Source organism: Lissotriton helveticus, chromosome 4_1, assembly GCF_964261635.1.
Source record: "Lissotriton helveticus chromosome 4_1, aLisHel1.1, whole genome shotgun sequence".
Lineage (NCBI taxonomy): Eukaryota > Metazoa > Chordata > Amphibia > Caudata > Salamandridae > Lissotriton > Lissotriton helveticus.
This window is the reverse complement of record NC_136063.1, coordinates 1,459,951,154-1,459,978,539: the sequence shown is the minus strand read 5'-3', so window position 1 is coordinate 1,459,978,539 and position 27,386 is coordinate 1,459,951,154. Positions and strand designations below refer to the sequence as shown.

The 27,386-nt window shown below is 43.3% G+C and overlaps 1 protein-coding gene across 1 annotated transcript in view; it reads left to right on the top strand.

Annotated features, from left to right (window-relative positions):
- The window catches only part of LOC144827556 (enoyl-CoA delta isomerase 2-like), a 957,733-nt gene that overhangs the window by 274,444 nt on the left and 655,903 nt on the right, over positions 1-27,386 (top strand). Inside the window, exon 2 of the mRNA XM_078685819.1 lies at positions 12,595-12,780. Within this exon, the coding sequence (XP_078541945.1) occupies positions 12,595-12,780 (186 nt within the window). The remainder of the gene's footprint in view (positions 1-12,594; positions 12,781-27,386) is intronic.

Genomic DNA, 27,386 nt, shown 5'->3' with positions numbered 1-27,386 from the left:
GGCATTCTGGCATTGTTGTTTAATGGTATTCCACTAGCGGAGTCTTACAATTTGACTCCTCCATTACTTACTCGGATCGCGTTAACTGAGACTTATCCTCCACTGCAAGATGGTGGGGCTCCGTCCCAGTCTGACGTCACTGCCCTGTAACCTTTTAAACATAGCGTGCGCGGGCCCTTGGTGAGTCCAGAACTGTGTTGTTGGGCGTCCCGGGTTGAGCTCTGTTGTTTCCCGTTATTGAGGTAAGCCGATGCGTTCTGTATGTTCTAGTGATATTTGGAAAGTTTCGCTGTGGGTATGTTATTTGGTCTTGTCTGAGGACCTTGTTAGCGCCTCCACCAGCTCATGTATAGAGTTGTATGGAGGAAGTTTGCTGGCTCAGCTCCGTAAGTCACTTTAAGCTGTTGCAAGTCATACGCTTCAGGATGTAATTTGGTGCAGGTCATACCTGAGTAGCTTACCGTTAGGATTGCGACATGAGGACTTAGCACACACCCACAACGTCTTATAAGGATGCCAGGAAAGGCGTTACATCGGCTTTGAAAGCTTATGTTGTGTTTCATTTCATTTCACAGGTCGCATTGTGAAGTAATATTACGCGAATGATAGTTTATTTATTTATTTATGTATCCACTCACCCCCTCACATGTAGTGTTGGTGATGGTAGAGGTCAGACGGATGGCAATTGACACGGGCACTCATTGTGGCTTTTGGCTTTTTTATAGATGACCTTTTGGATTGTTTTTACGTGAGTACCACACAGTAAGAAGGGACATTTGGGGGTTAACGCATTTATTGGCGCCTAGGAATAACCAGCATTATTGACTATCTCTCTGTTACAGATTGCGAATTATTTGAGAATTGCGACATGTAAGTATATTGGCACATGTGTGCAGTAGATGGCTTTTTGTAAGCAACTTGGGTTACCCTCACTGTATTAGTTTTGTTAAAGTCTTTGTGTAGTGTGGCGAAGTTCCTTATTGTCTTTCTAGTGTGAGCGATTTGTACTGTCTCTCTTTGTGTCACAGGGTATTGACATTCAGTATTGTTGTTGTTTTAATGCATTAGATGTTACTGTGCAACTATTTTGTCCTGAAGATGGTCCCAAGGATGCATGTTACCACCGGGGACCGAAACGTCGACGCATGAACACCGTTTTTGCCTGAACATCTAAATGTGTTTTGTTGTTGACTTAATCAGTCTGTGTAATAACTACATGAACATGGTTGATTATAAAATCCATGTGTAATGCGAATGGTTTTCTATGTACTACCACCTAATACAATCTGGAAACGATTGGTAGTTTGTGTTGCCGGAGAACAATTGATAAACAATATATGTATTAAAATGGACTTTTTGATAAACTGTGGTTGTCATTAAGCTCCTGTGATTTTCCGAAATTAAGTGTTCATGGATATGACACTGGTAAACTTTAAAGCTGTTACATGAATGATTCCTTTAGGGACATTTTGCTATTGTTATTAAGGATACCCAGTCCCTGGGGGTTTATTGGGTGACGCTATTGTGTTATTATTCCTATACAAGGTTGTCCATCAGTTTGCATGGGTGGGTCTTGTCGGTCTGGATCTACATAGGCTTATGTGCCATATTGTGTAGTTTCTAAGCCGGGGCATGAATCTCAAGTATAAGGGACTCTGAGGAATGCCATGGATATGAGGGATTTGGGAAAAATTAGAGTTGCCTGACAAATATGCATAAACAAACCTAATAAAAAAAAGTCTCTGTGAGCGGAACCCTGGGTGTCTCAGCAAAGTACCCGAGAGGTAAAAGAATCTACAGGCACTGGCCAGTGAAAGTGCCAGGACATTCTGGGTGCCTAAATGTCAGAACTTTGTAAGGGGAGCAAAGGTGCATCCAACTTCTCAGTCCACGGCCTGTCTAGGATCACAGTACTGTAAACAACTCCCCAAGGAAGACAAGGGTAGCCGTGCCCTCAAGTGATTAGTCCTGGTCCTGTGGGGCACCTCCCCATCCCTACCTAACCTTCTCCCCCCCCTTTGCCATCCAAGTATTCCCCATCCAAGTCATTCTGTTCAGAACGTGTGTTCCTGTCTGGGTGCTCCCAGGCCTCAAGTATCTCCACCTACGTTTCCTTATGCCCCGGGCACCTTCCAGGCAAAGTGTGCTTTCCTCAGCCCTGGCCCAAGTAGTAACATCTTATGCCTTTGCTTCTATCCCGGGGCTCATCTTTGACTTCCACATCTGCGCAAACTTGCGTCTGGCTAGTACAAGGACCAAGTCTAAAAATCTAGCGCCAACTTTGCATGCCTTGGGTCAAGGAAAACTCCCCAAGAGACAAGTTTCTATTGTGGATAGCAAGACGCGTCCCAATGCTGCATTGATGCGAAGCAGAACCGCCTTCCAATGAATCTGAAGTGATGGGCATCCCCAAGTCATGTGGTGAAAAATCTGCGTCCAGAGTTTGGCACCTCGAGTACTCCTGGGGGTCCCCACTGTAGTTAACTTGCACCCTGTGCAGTGTAAGGTGAGTGTAGGATATTGAATTGTATTAATATCAATATGGTGTTGCGAGAAGTTTTCTTGGGGTAAGTTAATATTCTGTCCCATTCCCTTTCAGTGATATCATGCTCCAGGATACAATTCCATTGTTCCCGAAGAGAAACCAGTGGCCTCTGTCCTATGTTATTCAGTGCTCTATAAAACCATGTCACCCAACAGCTTGCGAGCCTAGGGAGAGTAGTAGCTGAAGTACAGAGTGTTGCGGGGGTTCCTATTGTCCTGAATCCCATAAGTCCATCTATGACCGCACCAATGCCTCATACGTGAGAAATGGACCATTGGGCAGTGCATATTGCTCAAAGTGTTTTTTCCAGCAGAATAAGGGTGCCCATCTTTAAGCAATACCCCACCGTTGTCATCCCAGCCGATGTCCAGGCCCAAAGTTGAATCACAGTGAAGCAACGGACAGGGGTCCCATCAATGGTATAGCCGGAGTGTACAGTGGCACTCTGCGGGTCCTCACAGAGCCACAGAGCCACAGCACCAGCTATGTAGGGCCACCTGCAACAAAGTCTTAGGCTGGAGTCTCAGCACATCAGGGTGCAATAATTTGACTAATACGAGTCCCTGATGCAGAGCCAACCCTAGAACATCTAATGTGCTCTGACGTGAGTCTTCAAGCCATTGGGCCAGCCATTCCAGCTGTGCTGCTATATAGTACAGTTCAAAATCCAGATCCCCAAGGCCACCCTGTGTAGGTGGGCACCTCAAGACCTCAAGTGACACCCTATAATGGCCTCCCTCCAACACCAGTTTTCAGAGAAGGACATCCAGATGTCAGAACCACGCCCCAGGGATCTTAATTGGGAGATTGGCAAAGAAATACAGCAACCGAGGGAGCATCACCAGCTTGGAGATTGATACACGAGTCATAACTGGTAAGAGCAGAGTTCTCCAGAAGGCGACACATGTTCACAGGGATCGCAATGCTCTGCCCAAGTTCCTTTCTCTCACATCATCTAGCTGATGATACACCTGGATACCCAGAGTTTTTAATATCACAACTTGCCAAGTAACCCCCACTGGGAGATCCGTTGGTACAGGAGTACCTCGATCACATGGGAACAGGCATGTTTTGGATCTATTGACTTTCAGGCCCGATATCACCCCAAAGTCGCCCAAGTGTCTAATTGCTACTCTGAGCCTTGCAGCTCCACCAGACAGGTAAAGGAGTCGGTCATCCGCATAGAGAGAGATAATATGTTCATGGCCGTCCACCTGGATACGTCTACCTCTCCCCTCTCTCCGAAGGAATTTTGCCAGTAGCAGCAGCAGTTTACAGTCTGTTTACATGACTCCTTCTTCCCTTTCACAGTGCAGGGCAGAAACATCCGACGCCCCACAGGAGGTGGAACCAGCATTGTGGAGGAAAGGCACAACCCTGGAGCACTCTTTTGACATGGCTCCTTCTCTCATTTCACAGTGCAGGGCAGAGACATCAGACGCACCACAGGAGGTGGAGCCAGCATTGTGGAGGGAAGGCACAGTCCTATTCAGGTCCCAGGTGCAACTCTTCCCTCCCATCTAGATGCAGATCTCTCTATTCACCACTGGGCTGACTCACCCTGTCTCCTGGAATCCCCCAGCCCTGTCACTCAAACTCCAGACAAGGAATACACAACCTAGCAGAGGCAGGCTTGGATATTTAGACAAGAAAATACCTACTTTCTAAGAGTGGTATTTTCAAACACAGAATGTTAAAACCAACGTCACTAAAAGATGTATTTTATCATTCTGAGTTCAGGCATACTAAACTCGAATTTCCACCATGTTTCCTGAGTTAGTTAGGATTATCAAATGTAATAATCTAACTGCCCATTCTGGCCTATGGAGAACAGGTAGCCCTGCAATAGTGAAAAATGAAAATGGCTGTAATTCACTATCAGGACATACCACACACACCAGGGCATGTACTCCTTAATACTTACAATGCACTCTGCCCTTGGGCCTACCATAAGGGTGTCTGATATGAAGAAAAGGGAAGGTTTAGGAACTGGCAAGTGGGTGCACTTGCCCAGTCAGCATGGCAGTACCAGACTGCACACAGGCTCTGCAATGGCAGGCCTTAGACACACTTTTACAGGCTGCCTCTGTGGGTGGCACAACCAGTGCTGCAAGCCCACCCGCAGAATTTGGTTTACAAGCCCTGGGCACACTCAGTGCACTGTACTAGGGTCTGACAAGTAAACCAAACCAGCCAATCATGGAATCACTAATCCATACATCAATTTACATTAGGGCGAGCACATGCACTTTAGCACTGATCAGCAGTGGTAAAGTGCCCAGAGTCATAAAAAAGCCAACAACAGGTCAGACAAAATACAGGAGGAAGGCAAAAAGTTCAGGGATGACCCTGCAAAAATGGCCAAGTCTCACAGGCCTCCACACATCACACCACCGGTCTCAGGGCCTCTGTAAGCCGGCGATCTGTTCCCAACCAGTACACTATCCTGGGTGGCGAGAATCCAGTCCTTTGCATGGTCGTCCTTCCTCAGATATCACCAATCAAAGGGAAACCATTGCTTCCCAACTCAGCAGGCTCAATGGCAGCGGCAGTGGAGACTGGTCAGCGTTACTGCCTCTGCTCTGCTCGTTCGCCCCATAAACGCTCTGCTCGCTTCGCCACATAAACACTCTGCTCAGCAGCAGGCCCGGTTCTAGGAATTTTCAAGGATGGGCCAAGGGTTCCTCTGGGTGTGCCAGTACGGGCCCAATTTTTGTTAATTCTGTAGGTAGACTACAAACCCAGGATTTTCATTATATCTTCTTCCACACAGGCATACAGTGTGTCTAGAGAGTCATTTGAGAGTAAGAGCTGATGTCTGTACTCAATAGCCTAACTCATAATTTCCAGCAGGCTAAGCTTTTGCACCAGCACCAGGATTCCAAGCAGAGTGAATAGTAGTTCGAGGTTAAGGAGGTCCCTGTTACAACACCTAAGCCATGACATTTTGCATTAGGAAGACTGGCACTGAAAGTTTGACCCGGGTTTGAGCCTGAAGCCAAGCTCTGGTTTAGCTTTAAGTCCTGTTGGAACTTCGAGCCAATAATGAGCCAAGCTTTCATGTACCGTCTGCCTGCCACCCTTATTCTACCCAGGATGTGGCATTACAGAAAGAGCTTTCAAGTTTGGAACTGAAAAAGCTAGGTTTGAGTCTTGGTGTTGACTCAACATCTTGTGATTCTGGGCATATCTCTAGTGTCTAAAAGAAACAAATTTGACATTCTATAATGTAACTGTAAAGCACTTCAATATCTCCAGGCTGAGTCCACAGCAAGAAACTGCCCAAAGTGGTTAAAACAAAGCATTAATGTAAAAAGAGAGACATATAGACAGCCATTAGTGGTTGATTTGTACAAAGTGAACAAAAAAACCTGGATAAATTGGAGCTTCCCCACTTAAAGTGTGAGCTTGGGAAAATATTTTATTTCACCAACACTCGTTTTTCTTTATGGTTGCGCATGAAAGCACATTCAAATACACGAATCAGAAAAAAAACTTTACAAAACCTGTTGTGTTCTATTTAATAGACTAATGTCGCTCTATAATAATCTGGGCCACTTACAAAGTACACATGACAACTGTCATCCCTCTTGGTTCACAAATGGCACTGTTACATGTGTGAGGAACAGTTAGGAATGACTGTAATCTCACTTTTAAGTACTTCTCAGTGCAGCGCTATATTGCAACATTAATGTCAAAGCATCCATGTGAATTTAAAAAAATGCATTTTGAAGAGACTGTATATTATTTTACATGATGTTTGTTGTATGTTTTCACATGGCAAACATTTTCAGGGCTCAGCTTGTGCATGGGCTGAAAGGGCCAAGCCAGAACCTTAGCTCGGCTCTCCCTGTTAATTTGTTTTCTCGCCCGTCTCTACCCCCAAAACACACCACTCAATTTCAGTTTTAAAGGCAGTGGAAAAAACATTTCGACTTTCTACCATTGAAATTGATGAAGCACTTAAGAGGTGCCTACTCCATTGCCTCTTCTGCAGTGGGTGGGCCAAAGGTCATATTTGGGTAGGCCTGGCCCTCCCGGCCCACGTGCGGTTGCGTAGGATGATGCGCATGCGCAGAAACACGTGGGGGGGGGGGCACGTACCGATGGGGAGATGGAAAAAACGGAACACCGTCAGCTACCAAGTAAGTTACAGGGCCAGATGGGCCCTGGCATGATGGTTACTGAAGGGAATGAAAAGACCATGTCGGCTTACTTGCCACGCCCCCATGTATGTGTTTTGTTTCGTGTTTAAAGAAGCTTTACTTAAATAAGTAACATAAGTGCAGAATATCCTTGAAAAAATGGAATATATAGCATTATGTAAAACGATAGTGCAATAAGACAAGGTACACTAAAGAATAATAAACTAAATGAATAATGCAAACCAGTAACAACAATTTAATAATTCTGTACCTTATAAAAATAGCATTTTATATTTTGTAGTTTGTGATGAAAGAAAAGAAAAAGAGAAGAGAGGAGAGGAGGGAGAAATGTATATGGTTTGATAGTGAATTATGTAGTGCGGTATGAAGTACATATGCCTAAACATCAAGTATAGTGTCAGAACAAGTGTACAGGGCAACGGAGTCCGCCTTTATAGCTAATCTACACTTTAGATATTTTTACTTCAGATCTGAAGTGAGTCGCACATGTCTTGAACAGTTTAGAAGAACTTCATAAGGAAAACTGTTGTACTTGGCTTGTGCTTCCTCGCTGTGTCTCGTGGTCGTGGAGTGTTCGTGGTAGAATCTTCATTAAGATTCTGTCATGACGATCCATTACAGGAGAGACAGTTGAGGAGTACGGCTTACCTTTGAGTCACGAGTACTTCACTTCATTTTGGCGACGATCGCCTGTCTCCTCCATGGTCTCTGAAGTCTCCAGTGACAGCAGATGAATTCACAGCGTGCAATTTGCTTTTCTTTACAACAGGGATTTTTCTCCACACGATCTTGCGATTTCATTGTTTATTCAATTTAATGTACTGTACTTTCTATTATTATTATTAGCTTTGGTTTGCGCTGGAGCCATTACCGCTCGCGCTGAAGCTGAAGCCTTCGCGACTTCACGCTCGTGCATCCTCACACGCGTAGTACAACGTTGCCTAGCCAACGCGATGTCTGAGGTCTGCTAATCAAAACCTTTTAGTTGTCCCCAGATTTAAATTAGCCACTAAGGGAGGGAAGTCTCTCTTTGTGCTAGGATCTAAAGCCTGGAATAAATTGCCAGTTCAGCTCCGTTGTATAGTCAAGGAGGCTGACTTTAGAAAATCTTTGAAAACATGGATCTTTTCGCTCTCTGACGTAGCCTGTAGAGCATTGGTGTAAAAATTGTACAGTGTGTTACTGCCTTCTGTCTACCAACTCATTATCATCAGGGTTGGGTGTGGAGCACCAAGATGCTCCTCGGAGCGATAGCCGCGCTATAAAAATGTGTGCTTACATTACATTACATTACATTACGAGTTAAGTGTCATCGTTGTTTACTTTAAGTTTTGCATTTCATTTTACACAGTCTGCTTTTGTTTGTTTTTTTCGTTTGTCATGGCTGTGTCTCAAACTATTTCTCCACCTCCTTCCTTTTTAGCTGAAGGTGATACACCTGATATAGAATGGGAGGACTGGATAGGCTTTTTTGAAAACTATCTGGAAGCAATCGATGGCCTTTGGTTTCCAGCATGTAGAAAAAAGGCCATTTATTAAACTCTTTAGGCAAAGCTAGTCAGCACACCTTTAAGTTTTTGCCTGAAATCATTGGTGCTGATGGTGAACCTCTCGAAAATCCCTTTATTGAGGCTAAGCAAAGGTTGGCTAAATATTTTGGCAAGCAAGTCAATATTGTTATGCAACGTCATAAGTTTTATACAGTCCCTCAAAAAGATAGTGAGACTGTAGATCAGATTGTCACTCGCTTAAGAGAATTGGCCTTGAAGTGTGACTTTGGTGCCATGACCGATCAGCTAATCCGAGACCAGCTTATTGTACAGTGTAAGAGTAAGCGCATGCAAGAAAAATTGTGGGCAGCCAAAAATCCTTCACTACTCGAAGCCATTACTATTGCTAAAGTAGTTGAAGAATCTGACAAATGTATACTGGAAATGCGCTCTTTGGAATTAAAGAAAGATGACTCTGTGAATGTTGTCTCAAAAAAAGATGTAACTGTAAATGCTGACAGCAAGAACAAACCATTTCTCAAGTTTAAACAAAGATCATCTAGTGATCATAAAACTAAATTCAAAGCGTGTTTCAGGTGTGGTAGTGTTAACCATGCTGCTGACTTTGCTGGATGCTTTGCAAGAGATAAAACCTGCAATAACTATGGGAGAAGGAGACATTTAAGTGCTGTTTGTAACAACATTAGAAAAAATAGAGTTGCTTTTATTGATGATGATACTGTTCCTCCTGAAATGACTTTATGCATTGAGGATATGCTTGTGTGTACTTTACAAAGACCTAAAGCAACGTTTGTATTGAATGGTGTTTCATTACTCCTTTTGGTTGGCCCAGGATCCATGATTACCATTATTCCTTTTCGTATCTATAAGGAAAGTTGGCCTGAGGTTTCACTCTCTATTCCTGATGTATCTCCCAAAGGTTCCAGTGGTGAGACCATTGACATCAAAGGTGTCATGGACACTAAATTTGAATTTAAAGGGAGGAGTGCCTTTGGCAAAGAGTATATTTCAAGTGAGGGACCAGCTATTCTCGGATGGGCACAACAACATGACCTGCATGTTATTATTGATCCCAGTTCTCCTGAGCAAGTTTTAGTTATTGATGATTACCCGAGTTTGGATTCCATTTTGTCCAAATTTGATAATATTTTCCGTTCTGATTTGGGAAAATTATCAGGTTACACGCATAGGATAAAATTTAAAAAGATGCTATTCCGATTAGACACCCTTTGAGGAAGATTCCTATTGCTGTTCGTAAGGAAGTCAAAGCTATGCTACTTGAAATGCAGGATCAAGATATTATTGAGCAAGTTGAGGTCTCAGAATGGCTTTCTCCCATCATGGTCACTATAAAAAAGGATGGCAAACTCCGCTTTTGTGTTGACCTCAGATCTTTAAATAAAAACATCATCGTTGATAATTTTCCTCTCCCCAATATTTCAGAAATGATCTTGTTAATGGATAAGGCAAAGTTTTTCACCAAACTCGACTTAAGATCAGCCTATCATCAAGTTGTGCTGCATCCCGATTCTAGAAAGTTAACAGCTTTTCTTACATTGGAGGGTGTCTTTCAGTTTAAGAGGTTACCGTTTGGTCTGGCCTCAGCTCCTAGCATCTTCCAACGGATGATGCATCACCTCCTTAACACTATCAATGCTAAGGCAATTCACCCCTGGTGCTGAACTTCTTGAAATCCCATTGTTCTTGACGAGCTCAGCTAGTCATGAGCACACAAGCAGTGTGCTGCATGACGAGCTGAGCTCGTCATGAGCATGGAGGGGTTAAAGATTTTGCCAATGTTCATTACTTCCAGGATGATATTCTCATCACTGGCAAAAGTCAAGCTGAACATAATATTTCTTTAGATGGTGTATTGGATGCTTTACAGAAAGCTGGGCTTACTTTACGAAAAGATAAATGTTTATTTTTAGCCAAAGAAGTAGATTATTTAGGCTACACTATCTCTGAAGCTGGTGTACGACCCAAAGAGGATCTGTTAAAGGCCATAAGAGATGTAGCCACACCTACTAATAAAGAACAATTGAAGTCCTTTATGGGACTCATAGAGTACTATTCAAAGTTTGTGGACAATTTTTCTCATAAAACGGAAGCTTTGAGGTCTTTATTGAGAAAAGGTACAGTGTTTTCTTGGGGCACTTCACAAGAACTTTCATTTCACAATATCAAACATGATATTGTCAATGCTGGTATTCTCACACCTTTTGAGTTTGGTAAGGACACATTCATTACTGTAGATGCTCGTGCCCATGGACTTGGAGCCGTTTTATCTCAGACCAAATTGGGTGTTGAGAAACCTGTTGCTTTTGCTTCGCGTACGCTCAATGTTTCTGAGAGAAATTATGCTGTCATTGAACGTGAAGCATTGGCTGCAGCCTGAGGGGTGAATTATTTTCGTACATATGTGTGGGGAAGTCATTTCACTCTTAGGACGGACCATAAGCCGTTGATGAAAATGTTGAGTCCAGGTGGTGCTGATAAGGATTCTCCTCGTTTGATGAGATTTGCAGCTAAGCTACAAGAATTTACGTATGATGTTGAGTATATTTCAGGTTGGAAAAATGTCAAAGTGGACTGTTTATCAAGACTTTCTTTATCAGCAAAAGATTGTTTGGATCTGGATGATGAAGTAATTTGTGTTGTTGCTAACATTGAGGATGCATGTACAAACGAGTTCAAATCTATTACTAAAGACAAATGGCATCAAGCTGTTATTGCTGATTTGGATTATGGTGAGTTGGCCAATTTTATTCGTATGGGGTGGAAACGTGAAAGCATGTTGAAACCTTTACGTACGTATGCAAAATTACAAGATGAACTCAGTATTGGTGTATCAGATGATTTCATTTTGTGAGAAGAGAGATTTGCACCTCCTGCTACCCTCAGGAAGAAACTGTTTCTATTAGCGCATGAGGGGCATCTTGGCCAGACCAACACCGTCAAACGTCTTAAAGGTCAGTTCTGGTGGCCTAGTCTTGATGATGATGTTCGAAGATGGGTCCAAAGTTGTTCTTTGTGTAAGGAAAGTGAAAAGAGGTTCAAAATGAGTTCTAAAGATTCTGGGTCTATTATTGGTAGTGAAGATTTACCTTGGGATAAAGTTTGCCTCGATTTCATTGGTCCTCTTGATTTTGTATGTAGTGATTTACGTTTTGCGATAGTTTTAGTAAATGTTTGCTCAAGATGGTTGGAGATGAAATTTCTTCGCAACATCACAACCAACACCCTTATTGACAGTCTTACCTCTATATTCACGAGAGAGGGTTTTCCACACACCCTAATTACTGATAATGGTACTCAACTGACTTCTCATGCCATGCGTAATTTTCTTATGAATATTGGCATAAGACATATGTGCACTTCACTATATAACCCTCAGGGAAACGGTATAGTTGAACGGATGAACAGAGTGGTCAAGGGTATTATTCAATTGGCGTTGCAAGGGAGGCAAAATGTCTCTAAAAATGTACAAGATATGGTTTGGGCTCATAACACTACTGTGCATAGTATCAACTGGTGAGGTGCCTTTTGTGAGCATGAGAGGAAGGCCACCCAAAACTAAACTCACAGCTTTTTGGATGCACAACTGTGGTACTTTAGTGTAAATAGAAAACATTTTGGCATTATTAAAGTTGGAGATTATGTTAAGGTAAAGTTTGGTAGAAGAGAAGGTGTTCCAAATAAATTTTCTGATCCTATGAAAGTCAAAGAAGTTTATAATTGGCATGTTGTCTTAGAGAATGGACAGAAATGGAACTTCCGTAGGCTAGCTTTGTATAAGAAGAACAATGATTCACATTTAAAATCTGGTTCTGTTGTTGTCAAAGACAAGGATGTGGGTGGTGTTACTGATGTTGACATCAAGCAACCGAGGTTGCGTCAAGCTCCAAGAAAATTTCATGACTTTGTGATGAATTAAGATATTTGTATGTTATTGTATTTTCATTTCACAAGTCACTATTGATTGAATTGTATGAATTCTGTTTTCATTATTATGTTTATGTTTTTCAGTTTTAATTTCAGCTTTAAAATGTATTTTGCTTGCATTTATTCACCATTATATTGTTTATGTTTGTTATTTGGAACAATAGGGGATATGTTGTACTTGGCTTGTGCTTCCTCGCTGTGTCTCGTGGTCGTGGAGTGTTCGTGGTAGAATCTTCATTACGATTCTGTCATGACGATCCATTACAGGAGAAACAGTTGAGGAGTACGGCAGGCGGGGATCCCTGTACATCTGGAGACATTGAAATAAACTCCTTTCTACTTACTTTCGAGTCACGAGTACTTCACTTCAAAAACAATATCCCGTTTCAGTTCAAATATTATTTTTTTCTGCTTTCCTGTTTTTTAGGAAAAGGTCCAGCAGGATGGTGCTCATGATGTTTCTGGTTTGATGGCTTTAGACTCTTCTGGGTCGGAAAAAGTGCGTTCTCCGAGAATCCAGCATAAATATGAAACCATTCAGGTTGCCACTGAAGACAACATCACTACAATAACATTGAACCGTCCAGACAAGAAAAACGCCATTAACATGACAGTAAGACCCCAATTTAACGGTTTCAGTCAAAACAAGTTAACGGTTCAAATTGCATCAATGTAAAAATTCATACATTAGACATTCATAAGAGAAGAATAAATATAGATTGTAAACTAAAATTAAAAATACTGTATGCAACAGATTATGATTTTTAAACAGAAATGTCAGTGCTAAAAAGATGAGCTGCTGAAACCACATGGAAGGAGGGAGGCAGGAGATGATGGAGAATGCATCTGGATATCTGTGACAAGCAGATATTTATGAAAGACTGTGCAATTTGAGATTCTGCTGTACAATAAAAATGTACTCTTTAAACCGTTTTCGTATTCCTTGGAGCTAGGACAGCACGTAATCAAAGACCAGGAAAACGAAATAGAACTAGGGCTACTCAGGGTCAGAACAGGACAAAAAACATAACCCAGAGCACCAAAATAAAAGTGGTCTCCATAACCGAAACAGATAGCTAAAAAGAGAGGTAATATCAGGGATATAAACTGCAAAAACGGGCTACCTACCCCAAAACCACTATTGTTGCCTTTCCATTTGCCGCAGGCAAAGTATCTCAGTTACAGGATGTCTTTTGAATACGAGTTAATAAACATGAGTTACAGATAAAAAAAGCTACCTAATCATTGTTTAAATATGTAAAAACTCCACAGTCATGACCCAATAGGCCCAATCACCATGGCAAAACATGTCCTAAAGAAAATATTTTAAATGAAAAATATTATCTGGAGTCGCTCCTTGGGAGCAATGTGAGAGTAAGGGTGACTCAGGTAAAAATTGATTCTTTTAAATAAAAATCATTAACATGGCTCACCAGGCCCATCACCATGGCAATAACATTTTGAGTTATTTTTTTTTAAATGAGAAAAAATATCTAGTATAGTATACCTACAGTGCACATAGGAAGGATAATAGAGCAAAGGCAAGGCTGGCAAAACTTGACTAAACACATTAATAAGAATAACCATTTGTGTGGCTATGATTTGGAAGATTGTAGTCGACTTTAAACATATGCTGTGCTCAGTAGAAAGGTTGAAGGCAAGAAAGTTTGTAATTAGCTAAAATATTATCTCAGAGCTGGCAGCAGTATGCCCCAATGCTAGTGGGGACTAATAACATGCAAAACTGAAGCAAATTAGAATCTGCCACCCATTGGAAGACAGTGGTTAAGAAAAACCAGCTGAGCCTCAGACAGTGTGGCATGCAGGGAATGTCCCAGACGCTGTACCCTGCGGCAGTCTGAGACGCCACGGTTAAAGGACTCCCCCCCTCAGGAAAATCGGCCAATTAAGAAGGAGGCCCAGTGGGCTCCAAAAGGACCGTAACCTACAGTGTTTGCAGAAGAAAGCTTTAAAAGTGATGGGAAGTAGTATAGCAGCCGAGTGCGCCGAGAGATCCCTGTGGGGATGATTCGTTGCGCAGTACAAATGCCAATAATAATAATAATAATAATAATTAGATAAACACATTTCAGTACAGTGTTCAGCATCACCTCACTGAAATGCAAAGTCACACATAATAGGCATAGCACCAGCCTCGTCTGTCATGCTCTAGTAGCACTGCTAATGCTGACTCAACTGAAGGAGTTGAAATGTGCTGTGGTATCCAGGTTGCTCCCGGTAGACTTGGGAGCTGACTGAGCTAGTTGCCGCTAACTCGTTGGCTGCTACAATATATCAATAGAATGATAAGATTCCCGCCATGGTGCGGCATTCATTCTGAATGACGGTACAGAGCAGTGCCCAAAAGTCAAGCACCACAGGAAGTCACTTCATGCTGCTGCCAGCTGCGGTTAAGTTTGTGAGAGGCTAGCTAGGCTGCCAGTGTGGCAAATCATGGTAGCACTGATGCTGCTTGTTGGTAAATTAAAATTAATGATCCTGCGACCGCCAGACCCAACCGCCGGACCGCGGGGATCATTGTATCCCACACTGTGCAGCTCAGCAATCCCTGCTGCTGAGCCTGAGTGAGTATGCTGCCTAGGCAGCCATCGCACAGGAAGTGATGGGCCAGGACTTTGAGGAGATTGGTGGCTGGCCAGTAAACTCAAATTGCTGTGTGCCAGAGTATTTAAGTGCTAATCTACTCCAAATTTGCTTTTAACTTTAAGCGCTTTGCGTGTGATCAACTGCCTGCCAGTAGGTGTATTTCTGCCTTGGTCAGTGAGGCTGCCAGCGGGTGTCTGTGACTTTTAAGTGCCCGCCTCAGCTGCGTGTCAGGCTGCCTTGCCCAAATTCAATGCTCGCTACTTGCTGTCTGCCGCCTCTAACTTGCATCATGGATGATTGGGAATTCGCACTGAGCATGTCACAGCCCTTTCACTACAAGGCAAACTGGCTCAAACTCATGGCTACCTATGATGTTTTGCATTTTATTACTACTAGCGGGATGTACCGTTCAAAAGTGGGAATATTGGTATTTTGCGACATAAAATGCCTTCATAGTAAAGTGCAAAATATTGAACTCTGAAGGCTCATGGTTTGCAAGCAGTTAAATACAAACATGGCCTCATTTAATGTAATGCTTGCAACTGTACTCAGAAGAGATCACTGTGTCCTACTCTGCATACAGCTTGGGTCACTTCATACTTCTAGAAATCAGGAATCATGATCGCCTGGGATCACAGTGATCTGCCTACACATCTCAGAGCACACAAATCTCTACAGTGCCTGGAGGCACACAGATCTAACCTGTCGCTGGAAAAAGACACACAAAGTCCATAGTTTGCCAGTCAGACCCCTTTTTCTCATTTCCCCCTCAACCCCATGTTATCAGGGGTTACAAGAATCCAAGATCTTCCTCAACACAGCATGGGTGGGCTGCAGTGAGCTGAAGTTCCTGCTGGCTCAGACTGATCACAGCACTGTCATAATTTCTATAACTCAGCTCTCCCTCGCCCATACTCTGGTCTTTCTTTTGTGTCTGATGGTAGTGCTTAGAACCAGGCACTCTAGGTGTTGTGCATTGTCCAGGCTGCTCAGTCTTTCCACCAGGGAGGTCGAATGCTTCTTTCCCACTAAACATACCCCTTGCCATCCCTTTACTGCCAAAGTGCCATTCCATTTCTGATAATTTGTAGCATTTATAAGATCTTCTTAGAGTTTCTCATTGTTCAAATGGGTGCAATTTCTGATCTGTATGTTGCCCTCGTATTCATTGCTTGATTTTGCTCGTGAGAAAGTGTCACTCGTCGTAGTTAAAATGTCACTCATAATTATGATCAAATTATGAAAATGTCACACATAGCAATGTGAAACATTAGCCGCTATGAAACAGCTTAGATCATAATTGAGGAGAACTCAAATAAATTAGCTAGTCTTGGTGACCTACCCCCTGGCCTGCGCATTTATTGATGATTGATTAACTCTTAGGAGCACAAACCAAACATCTGTGTATGTACGTTGATATGCTTTAATTATTCTGAAAGATTTTGTTTTTAGGAATTTAAATTGTTGGTAATTCACCTATGTTTCAAAACATTGGGGACCTTTGCTCTACAGATCAATTTACTGCAGTCTGTAAAATCAGAGCCAGTCGTAGAGACGTTTGTTGCTCAGGTGATGAGGCAACAACGAACCCACCTCCGGATGGAAACTGGTTTTGCCTTAAAACGATGGTTAGATAAATATAGAACTGGGTGGTTTCCAGCTTCTCCTTACACTACCTAGATTCCATTAGGCACTTGGCCGATCACCAGCTCCACCGCCTTGTCTTGTCCTGTATTTCCGGATTCTGACATCATTGTATCTGACTCAGCTTTCGCACTTAAACTCTCCTTTGCCTTCACGAATTGGGCTGTGCTTCAGCATGTATGCCCGGGCTCACCCTTAAACTCCTTTTGTAATGTGTAAAATCCTTGGCTCTGATTTAATCAAATAACCCATTTTATTTCTTCGGTCATAAAGCAAATACAGTAACTTTAACACTAAAAATGCGCAGTTCATTTAAAAATGAACCACATTTGCACATTTATCAGTTTTAGCACCATGGATGCCTACAGATGACTTATATTCATGTTGAGGGGCTTATTTATGAGCCCTTGCGTCACTTTTGTGCCGCCAGTGAGTCACTTTTTGTGACACACTGGAGGCGAAAAAAAATGCTCCATGTTGTGTCATATTTACAAAGTGACGCATCCAGGTAGATGCGTCACAGAATAAACCCCTGCGCCACATTATACCTGCGCCAGATGTAATGTATGCAGAGGGGGCGTTCTGATGCAAGTAAGCCTCGTAGAAGTGAACCCGCTGAGAGAGTCCACTGTGCCAAGGGAGCCACTCACAACTGAGGTATGGGTTGGCACCCCTTGCCAAAGCACTCCCTCTCCCCTTTTTGGGAAAGGATCCAGTATGTAGTCCTTGGAGTCTCAGAGAACCCTCTGAGAGAGTCCACTGTGTAAAGGGAGCCTCTCTCAACAGAGATAGGGAAGTGATACCACTTCCCCTGGGATCACAGCTTACTGGACTTTGGACGTTGCTTTGACTCGTCTACCGTTTTTTGTCCCAGTCGCCCTTCCCCTCCTCTCTCCATGCGGTGTCTCTCACCCTCCCCTCCTCTTTCCCGTCTTCATTATCTGTCTACTTCCCCTGCTCATACCCCCCTTTCCTGAATCTCTCCCCTTGCCTGCTTTTCCCCTTACGTATTTGTACTTATTGTTTATCTCGACCTTACAAGTAACTATGTTGCTATGCTCTAATAACTGTGTAACCTTTGTAACTATTTAACCTGTAACTATGATCTGATTCTCATGTAAAGCGCTCTGATACCTCCGGGTCTAGCCAACGCTACATAAAACCTTTAAAATAAAATAAAAATAAAGAAATGGCTATATCAGATTTTAGCATTTTTTTCCTAAACATGGAGATTTCTTCCCATCATCCTCTTGCTGAAACACACAGGAACTGGCATGAAAGGAAAGGACTTTATTGCAACTGGTTTATCTGGTTATGTCTTAGCACTACTCTTGACAAAGATTTCAGCTTGGGTTTCCCAGATTTTCATATGTTTTACATTTTTTTTTAAATAATAGTCATTCCCTCCAGTCTCCCTTGCACGTGAACATATTTCTACCATGCCTTTGACCCACAGCATTGTTTCTCTGAGTCCCCTGAGTATAAGGATATCAGGCATGTATGTGGTTACTATGGGATGAAGATGCTCAAATATCATAAACTGGATGTCGTGCATTTGGGAACTTTGGAAATCTAGTGAAAGTGAAATGCTGGGATAGGGTAACCATTGTTTGTGGTAGATATCACTGTATGCTGTATGGACAAATATTAAATCATATATACTTAACATTTACACATTCTTCAATTTCTATTGCATGGTGTTAGACCTTCCTCACCCTTATTGATGAACTGGAACAATATGATAGACTCTGATGAGCATCAGGTTTCTTTCTGGGACACAACATTTTGTGTCTGGCCTCAGAAATGTGCGGATTTGCAGCAGCAGCTTCAACCTGCCGAGAAACAGAACTCACCACATCAGCCAATCCTTGGCTTTAGTAGAGTCCCACATCCTGCTCTGATCCAACCCATCTGCTCTTCCTCTGACATTTTTCTGCACATTTTTAATTTCTTCCCATGTGTCAGGTACAGACATCAACATTCAAAAGACAGTATCTTTTTGAAATTCACCTATTAATGTTCTATTAAATGTACCGGCCACCATAGCACAATAACATGCTACTTCGTCAGTGTATTGATTGCCAACCATAACATAGCCATTGTCACTTCTGTGAGCTGCACAATTTTGGTGGGGAGTTGTAATGCATCTAGCAACTTCTTCCCATGGTCTCATCGCTTACGGGTGAACCAGGTGATGTCATGAATTCTCTTTGTGACCATAATTGTGCAAAATCATGGACAACACCAAAGCCAAACTGACTATCTGTAAATATAGTCATTCTCATTTGGGCTCGTAAATGGCATGCTCTGCTAAGGGAAATCAATTCTGCAACTTGAACTGATTTTGTACTCTGAAACCAGGAGGCTGAAACAATTTCTTGAATTGTACAGACAGACTTGACTGCTCTCAGGAAACCATAATTTGTTATCAAAGACAAGCCATCCAATAATAACACATATGGGCCGATTACGATGCGGCCTGTAAAGGCGCCGACCAACGGTAATCGGTCACTCAGGTTAACTTTACAATGCTGGCAGTCGGAAAGTAAACAGGCTGTTTATTCCAGCTGGCTTATTATGGGCAGTCGGCCAGTGAGAGACGGTTTGTATCCCTGAGGGTGGTCTTCCTGCTCTTGGGATTAGGATGCATGGTTTCTGACATGGTTTCCTTGCCGGCCTGTCTGCCATGGAAACCATGTCGGACACCGTATTTTGGGCCCCCTTGCAGGGCCTCCTGTTGATACCTACACCTTGAGGTGCCTGCCAAGGGGTGCAAGGATGAGCAACACCTCCCATTCTCAATGAGAGCTTGTATTATGGCCAGTATATGGCCGTAACATGAGCGTCCATTGAGAAATAGGAGTATGCAACCAAACAGTGTTCATTCACATTGTAATTGGGGGGTCGGGACCGCCGACCAGAGGTTGGTCGGTCCCGGGACCGCGACGGTGTTGTGCGGACACAAGTCCGCCCGACATCATAATCAGGCCTATAGTTAGGTCTTATTAAAAACTCATCTTTTATTTGGGGTTTGGCATGGTGAATATTGCGTGAGAACTTAACAGTAATGTTCAAACTCATCAGAGTTTTCAAGTAGGGGAATCAGTGTACTGGGATCACAAATCTGACATCTTTTCAATTAAACGTGGTCTGAGGCCAGAATCTGTTGTTCATATTTTGGCAGCCTGAAACCAGTCATGTGCTGAGTTTTGGTTCTTGTAAGCAAAATATCCACTGATTGGGGCACCTTGATAATTAAAGGAAGTCACATTGCAATTTTCTTACACCTCTTCAGGTTTAGACTCACAGCAGCTACCCATTTTAGATAACTAGACAGCCCTGCTGGTATGGAAGCAAGGGTAATAGAAAAGTAGGCCACAGGCCTTCACCATGCATTTGTGTAAGCACTGAGAGAGCTCAGCCCTCCCTCTCATTGCAAAGCAAGGTTAATCTCTTAGTATAATGTGGCCTTCCCAGTGCTGGGGCAAGACAGGAACTTTCGCTCATTTCTAGGAAAGCTTTCATGCATCTGTTGTCCCATGGAAGTAGACCAGCCACATTTCTGTGCATTAGCTTTAACAAAGGTTTTGCCACCAGTGAAAATGTGAGTATCTACAGTAGCCAACCATTCCCAAAAACATTCTGACATCTTTCTGTGTTTTAGGAGGACTCATTTTTAAAATAGCCTCCGCACTCGCTTGTGACACTTTTCTCATTCCTTTTTCAATGATATCTCCCAAATATTGGATTTCAGTATGACAATATTGTAATTTACTCAGGGACACTTTACGCCCATTTTCAGGAAGATGATGCAGAAGCGCAACTGTATCTTTTTTACAGGCTTTCTTTGCATCTAATGCCACAAGTAGGTACTCAATGTATTGTAGAAGTACTTAAGCACAAGGCATTTATAATGTCTCCAGATTCTTCATGAGTATCTGGTTAAAAATTAATGGACTCTCAGTAAACTCTTGTGGGACTTGCCACCATGCCAAAACTCCCTTTTGAAACATGATTGAGAACAGAAATTTGATGTCTTCCTGTAAGGGAATCAAGACGAATGCTTTACAAAGATCCACTACAGTGAACCATTCTGTTGTGAACAGAATCTGATATATTATGGTCTCTGTATTCGGTACCGCAGGACAACATGGGATTACAATTGTGTTAATGTTTCTCAAATCCTGCACTGTTCTATATTTCCCATTAAGTATGTGTAATCCCCTAATTGAGGAGTTGCATGGATTCCCAATTATTTCTCTCAAAATCTCTTTTTGTAGCATGTCATTTATTAATGGTGTTATTCCTACTACTATCTCTGGTGCCATTTGATAGGGTGTGGTCCTTGGAAAAACAGCATTTAGTTTGTCTGCAATTTGTACTGGTCCCACACCTTTTATTAGCCAGATGTCTTTCCCTGTAAGATCTGGGGACAATTCTTCAATGGTTCTGAATGGATAAACCCTTCAGCGTTCTGTTATCTCAGTTGAAATCCCACAACCTCATCTGTTGTTTTGAATTCAACTCCCTCTTGGGTACAGTGAACTGTGCAATTTAACTTGCACATTTTATCACATCCTAATGAATTTACAGGACCAAATCACACATGAAAAACTGGTGATTTTCCTCCAATGATCCTATTTTTATAGGCTCTTCACTTTAAATAGGATTTGCTTGCTTGTGACTCCTACAGCTCGTATCTTCTTTCCCCAGAGGGGTAGTTCTGGGACTTCTGCTATTCCAAAAGTGGAACGGTTAGTACTTGTTTTGATGAAAAAATGCACTTTGTGGCCATTTACGTCACCTTCTACAAATGGTCCACTCAGGTCTACCTCTAAGACTGCGACAAGCATGCAATCTGCCTCCCCCATCAGGCACCATCATTGTGCCAAACTCGTATCAAAATCCTCATTCTCAATCATAGGAAACTGCTGGTATGCATTCTGGTTATAGTTTTAATCGCTTTGAAAAAGTTCATGATTGCAAACTTAATTCAACAATGAAAATGAAACACAAATATGCTCAGCAAGCCCTTTCTTCCAATCTCAGCACGGTTCTGTAAGCCAACCAAACAATAGCAACACATCTCTTCACAAAGCTTAACCAATCTCAGTGTGGCTTTTCACAGTAATCAACCAATACCAGTGCAGCACAATATGTCACAACCTGCTCCTTTCAGCACTTCACCCTCCTTTAAAAATTTCTCATACAAAAACACACAAAGCTTCAATGCTATAATTCTATGTAACATAAAAGAACAGTCTTTGTCTGCTTCTTCTAAAGAAATCAATAGGGCAATTCAACCTCCGTAGTTTGTAGGTTTTTACACTATTTGACTTTTCTGGGGGAAAAAAGTAGGTTTGACGCATCCCAATGAAATCTCAGCTAGTGAGAAATTACCTAATCAATGCAGTGTCCCTTTTGCACATCAGGTTTCACTAACACTGATCAATGTTAGTACAATCACAACAATTTTTTACAGTCCCTATCTCAAATGTGCAGTCGACGACTTCTCACTACCCACACTTCAAATCATTAACAAACAAGAATACCAAAATTAGCTAAGTTTGCTTCTCTATCCCAGGATCTTAGACTATTTCTTAGTACGGTAACATCTTTGCCCGTTTTGACAAAAGCACATGAATATCAACAGATCACAAGCTCATTACTTCAATTCAACACATCAATGTTTTTTCAAATTAAAAATCACAAATACCAACACAAATTGCCACGTATGACTCTATTTATATTCACACCTTCAATTCAGCACCTGCAACCTTCTCACAAAGCCTCACTCCGTCAAAGTCTTCAAAGTCAGGTTTTGGGCATATGGGCATTGGAATTTTATCTACTTTTGGCTCTTTTTAAATTATGCAGCTTCTCTTTATCACTACGTAAACCATCCCCTGCTACAACCTTGGTACCCTAATAAATATTTGTTTTACAATTCAGAATTTACATCTCAGCACACCTGAAAATACAGTCCCTGCTCATACTGGGTCCTAAAGCTATGGATCTTTGCCGTAGGTAAAGAATTATTTAGAAGCTGAAAGCAATATTCTAATTTCAATATACAGTTAATCAAGTATAGGGAGTTAATGATGGGATTTTGGTACGAGTTTAAAGGGTTTTATTACATTTCTTTTACTAACATATTTCTTTATAGTCATTGTTAGACTTGGCACCATTGGCGTGGGTCTCCCTTCCTCTGTTTTTACTGGCCTAGATGCTTTGGGCACTTGGCCACTGCTGTTCAATGCCAAAGTGCAAGTGCTCCCTTTTGTAAATTGATGTAATGGATAAGTGACTCCATGTTTGGCTGATTTGATTTACTTTTCAGACCCTAGTACAGTGCACCATGTGTGTCCAGTGCCTGAAAATCAGATGCTGCTGGTGGGCTTGCAGCACTGATTGTGTCACCCTCAGAAGCAGCCTGTAAAATGTGACTCAGGCCTGCCAGTGCAGAGCCTGTGTGCAGTATGGGACTGCCATGTCAACTTGGCAATTGCACACACTTGCCAGTCCCTTAACTTTCCCTTCTCTACATGTGCGTCACCCCTAAGTTCGGCCCTAGGTACCCCTGTGGGCAGGGTGCATTGTATGCGAAAGGTAAGTACAAGTCAGAGGCCACCAAAGTCATCTGCGGCGTCCCTCAAGGGTCCTCGCTCAGCCCCACCCTCTTCAACGTCTACATGAGCCCCCTCGCGGCCATCGCACGCCAACACAACCTCAACATAATCTCCTACGCTGACGACACCCAGCTGATCCTCTCCCTGACCAACGACCCCGCCACCGCCAGAGCCAACCTGCACGAAGGGATGAGAGACGTAGCCGAATGGATGACGACCAGCCGCCTGAAACTGAACTCAGACAAGACGGAGGTCCTCATCCTGGGCTCCACGCCCTCCGCCTGGGACGACTCCTGGTGGCCCCCCGCCCTGGGCACCGCACCCAAGCCGACGGACCACGCGCGCAACCTGGGCTTCATCCTGGACTCCTCCCTCTCCATGACCGGACAAGTCAACGCCGTCTCCTCGTCATGCTTCAACATCCTGCGCATGCTACGTAAGATCTTCCGGTGGATCCCCACCGAGACGAGGAAGACGGTCACCCAGGCCCTCGTCACCAGCCGACTGGACTACGGCAACGCCCTCTACGCCGGAACCACTGCCAAACTCCAGAAGAGACTCCAGCGGATCCAGAACGCCTCGGCGAGACTCATCCTCGACATCCCCCGACGCAGCCACATCTCCGGACACCTGAGAGATCTACACTGGCTCCCGGTCAACAAGAGAATCACCTTCCGTCTCCTCACCCACGCGCACAAAGCCCTACACGACCAAGGCCCGAGCTACCTCAACAACCGGATCAACTTCTACACTCCCAAGCGCCTCCTCAGATCAGCCAACCACGCCCTCGCCGCCGTCCCCCGCATCCGAAGAGCGACAACAGGAGGAAGATCCTTCTCCCACCTGGCCGCCAAGACCTGGAACTCCCTCCCGACCGACCTGCGCCTGACCCAAGACCACCTCGCCTTCAGGAAGAAGCTCAAGACCTGGCTGTTCGAGCAGTAGCGGCACCCCCCCCCCCCCCCAGCGCCTTGAGACCCTACGGGTGAGTAGTGCGCTCTACAAATGACCTGATTGATTGATTAAGACATGCCCTGATGTGTATGGCATGTCCTGATAGTGAAATACTGCCAATTTAGTTTTTCACTATTGCCAGGCTATCTGTTCCCATAGGCCAGAATGGTCAGTTAGTTTATAACATCTTAAAACATAACAGGCCCTAGGAACAAGATAGGAAAATAAAGTTTAATATGCCTGAACGCTGAATGTTAAAGAGCCTCTTTTAGTGAGGGTGAGTTTTACATTCTGTAATTGAAAATACCACTTTTAGAAAGTAGGTATTTTCTTGCCTAACCATCCAGTATGCCCCTGCAAGGTTTGGGTATTGCACGTCTGGTTTGTGAGTGGCATGAGCTGGGAAGAAGCCTGCGTCTCTGGCAGTCTGATGAGTCAGGGCAGCTCTGCCTTCAACAATGCTGTCTCCACCTCCTTCCAGAAAGCTGCACCAGTGAGAACAGAACTGGTTTTGGCTGGGTAAGACACTCTCTGCCTTCAGAGAACAAAGAATTTGTGTGTATAAGAAGGGGGACCCAGACCCCAGAATTTTAGATCACTTCTGGGAATCAAGAGGAACCTTTGCCAAGAAGAAGAGCCAGAGAAGCTGAGGAGGAATACTGCCCCTGTGCTGTTTGCTGTCTGGGGTTGGCATGCAGTGGCTGCCTGCTGCCAAGGAAAGGAGAAGAAGGACTTTGCTCTTTGATTTGTCACCTGCTTGAAGAAAAGAGCTCCAAGGGCTTGAAACTGAGCTTGCCTCCTATTCTGAAGTCTCAGGAACACAAAGACTTCACCAATCGCTCCTCTGAATTTCCTTGCTGGGAATCTATCCCGCAAAGAGGTGCCTGCTGCTGTTTAAGACCTCTACAGACTGTCTGTTGCAGGGAGCTGGAAGATCGATGCAACGAGAAGAAGTGTGTAGCATCCGCACTGATTCCAGGTGCATCACGGAGTCATGGGAAAGAAGCGTGCTGCATCCGCACTTGGTTCTGACGCCTCGACGAGCAACCAGGAAGAAGTTTGCCGCATCCACACCGGGTCCCTACGCATCGCCAAGAAGACCGTTGCAGCACCTGCTGTGCGGCTGCAAATGTGCATGCATAGTACCGGACCATCGCATCAACCCACCATTTTGTAGCATTGTAATGGATCGTTGCACACATCGAGGTGCCATCTCGTCACATCGTATCCGGAACGCAGTTTGAGACCAACACATTTCCTCCTCTCTGCTAAGGAACCGATGCAGCACCTCCCCTGTGCTGCAGTAAGGAACCAATGCATCAGCTCCCCCGAAGCAAGGAACAGACGCATCACCTTCCCTGCGACACTTTTGTTTGTGGGAAGCATCTAAGGTACTTTGTTGGAAAAGTGTCGCATTTACAACTTGCATTCAACTGAACTATTTCCACCATTGAGAGTCTTATTTTTAATACTATATTGTGGATTTTTGTCGTTTGGTCTTGTTTAGATAAAGATGACATATTTTTAAACTGGTGTGATGTCCATTTGTAGTGTTTTCACTGTGTTTCTGTATGTGTTCACAAATGCTTTACACACTGCCTCAGAGATAATCCTGTCTGCTTGTGCCAAGCTACCAAGGGGGTGAAGCAGGGGTTATTTTAGGAGTGTATCTCCCTGACCCTGACTAGAAGCAAGGGCCCCTATTTGGACAAAGGTACCTACCTCTGCCAAATAGAGACCCCCATTTCTAACAGCCATCAGTAGGTAATACATTCATCAGAAATACAATACAGAACAGTGAGATTCATATAAGTAGAGTCCCTATTCTAAAAATGACGATCAGAAATGTATCTTGAACCAATAAAGAGTTTGAAACCGAGGTGAAAGCATGAAGCTTTAAATAATTCAATAAGTACTTCTCATGGAGAGAAGTCCCGAAATACAGTGGAGTCTCGGAAATATAGCAAAGATCCTGCTGAAGGCATAATGTTTCAGTGCATAGCAAGTCTGGGTCTTAGAGGCTCAAACCATTAAGAGAGCGTGGATGAAAATGTCTGAGTCTGGCCTAGGGACATGCACTAACATAACATTTTGATACTTACAACTAAATCAAGAGAGGCAACAATCCAACTCTTCAGCCAATCAGGGAGTGATGTCTTCAAGGGAATGGATATCTTCCACCATCTACAATGTCTTGAAACAAAGGCTTAAAAACATTAAGGGGCCGATTACGATGCAGTCTGTAAAGGCTACGACCTGTGATTGGAGCCTTCAAGGCTGCATCATAATGGACCGCTTGGTTTCCTTTCTGACTTTCTCATTATGATGGAGGCGGTCAGAAAGGATGCTAGCCAGTCATTCCAACTGGCTTCTGATTGGCTCGGAGAGCCCGTCCACCAGTCAGAAATCAGCTAGTGATCTCAAGGGCTTTTTATTTATTTATTTATTTATTTTTTGCAGAGTTTTATATAGCGCGAACTAGACCCAAACCGAATCAGGTATCAGAGCACTTTACATATCACCAGTTACGTTACATGAGGACACACATTCATTTTAGGCACGGGGAGATTAAGTGATTTGCCCAGAATCAAAGGATGCCCTTGAGATTACAAAGCATGGTTTCCAACATGGTTTCCATGCCTGTCTGTCAGACATGGAAACCATGTTGGAAATCATGTTTGGGGGCCCACAGCATGCCCCCTTTGGTGCATGTTCTCTGGTTGGAGGCCGAAGGGCCCCCTATGGTACCCCCCAGTTGATCCCTGCACCTTGTGGGAGGCACCTTGAAGTGCCTGTCACAGGGACAGGAATGAAGCGCACCTCCTATTTCACTATGGGAGCATTCATTACTGCCTGTTTACATGTTCAGTCGCATCCTAATGAAGAGGTCGGACCACTGTACGGATGTTGGTAGGGCCCAGGACCGAGTTGGTGTCCCACCCGACATCGAAATCAGGCCCTAAGTATTACATGTACATTATTAATAGCATTTCACAAATCATAGTTTGATTTCCACCCATCTCTCTCCTAAAAGACAAAACAGTTCATGGTTAGGTTAGTCATTCTACAAATGAAATCAACTCTTTCTCACACATTCTACCTTACGCATCTTATTAATAATGAAATTATCTAATCATTTAACTACATTTCTATCGTATTTTGTAGGTTCAGCCTCTAGAAGAAGGTCGAGAAATATTCTATCGACTCGATTTTCAGTAGTCACAACCCATTTTATCATTGAACTTGTTGTAGTGTAAACGTGTTGGGCCACATATACAATTTTGACTACAGAATAAATTTTCTCAGAATAACCTCAGCTAGCAATTATCATATGAGGACCTGGAATAAGATAATAGTGAACATGTATTCCTTACCAAATGGACTA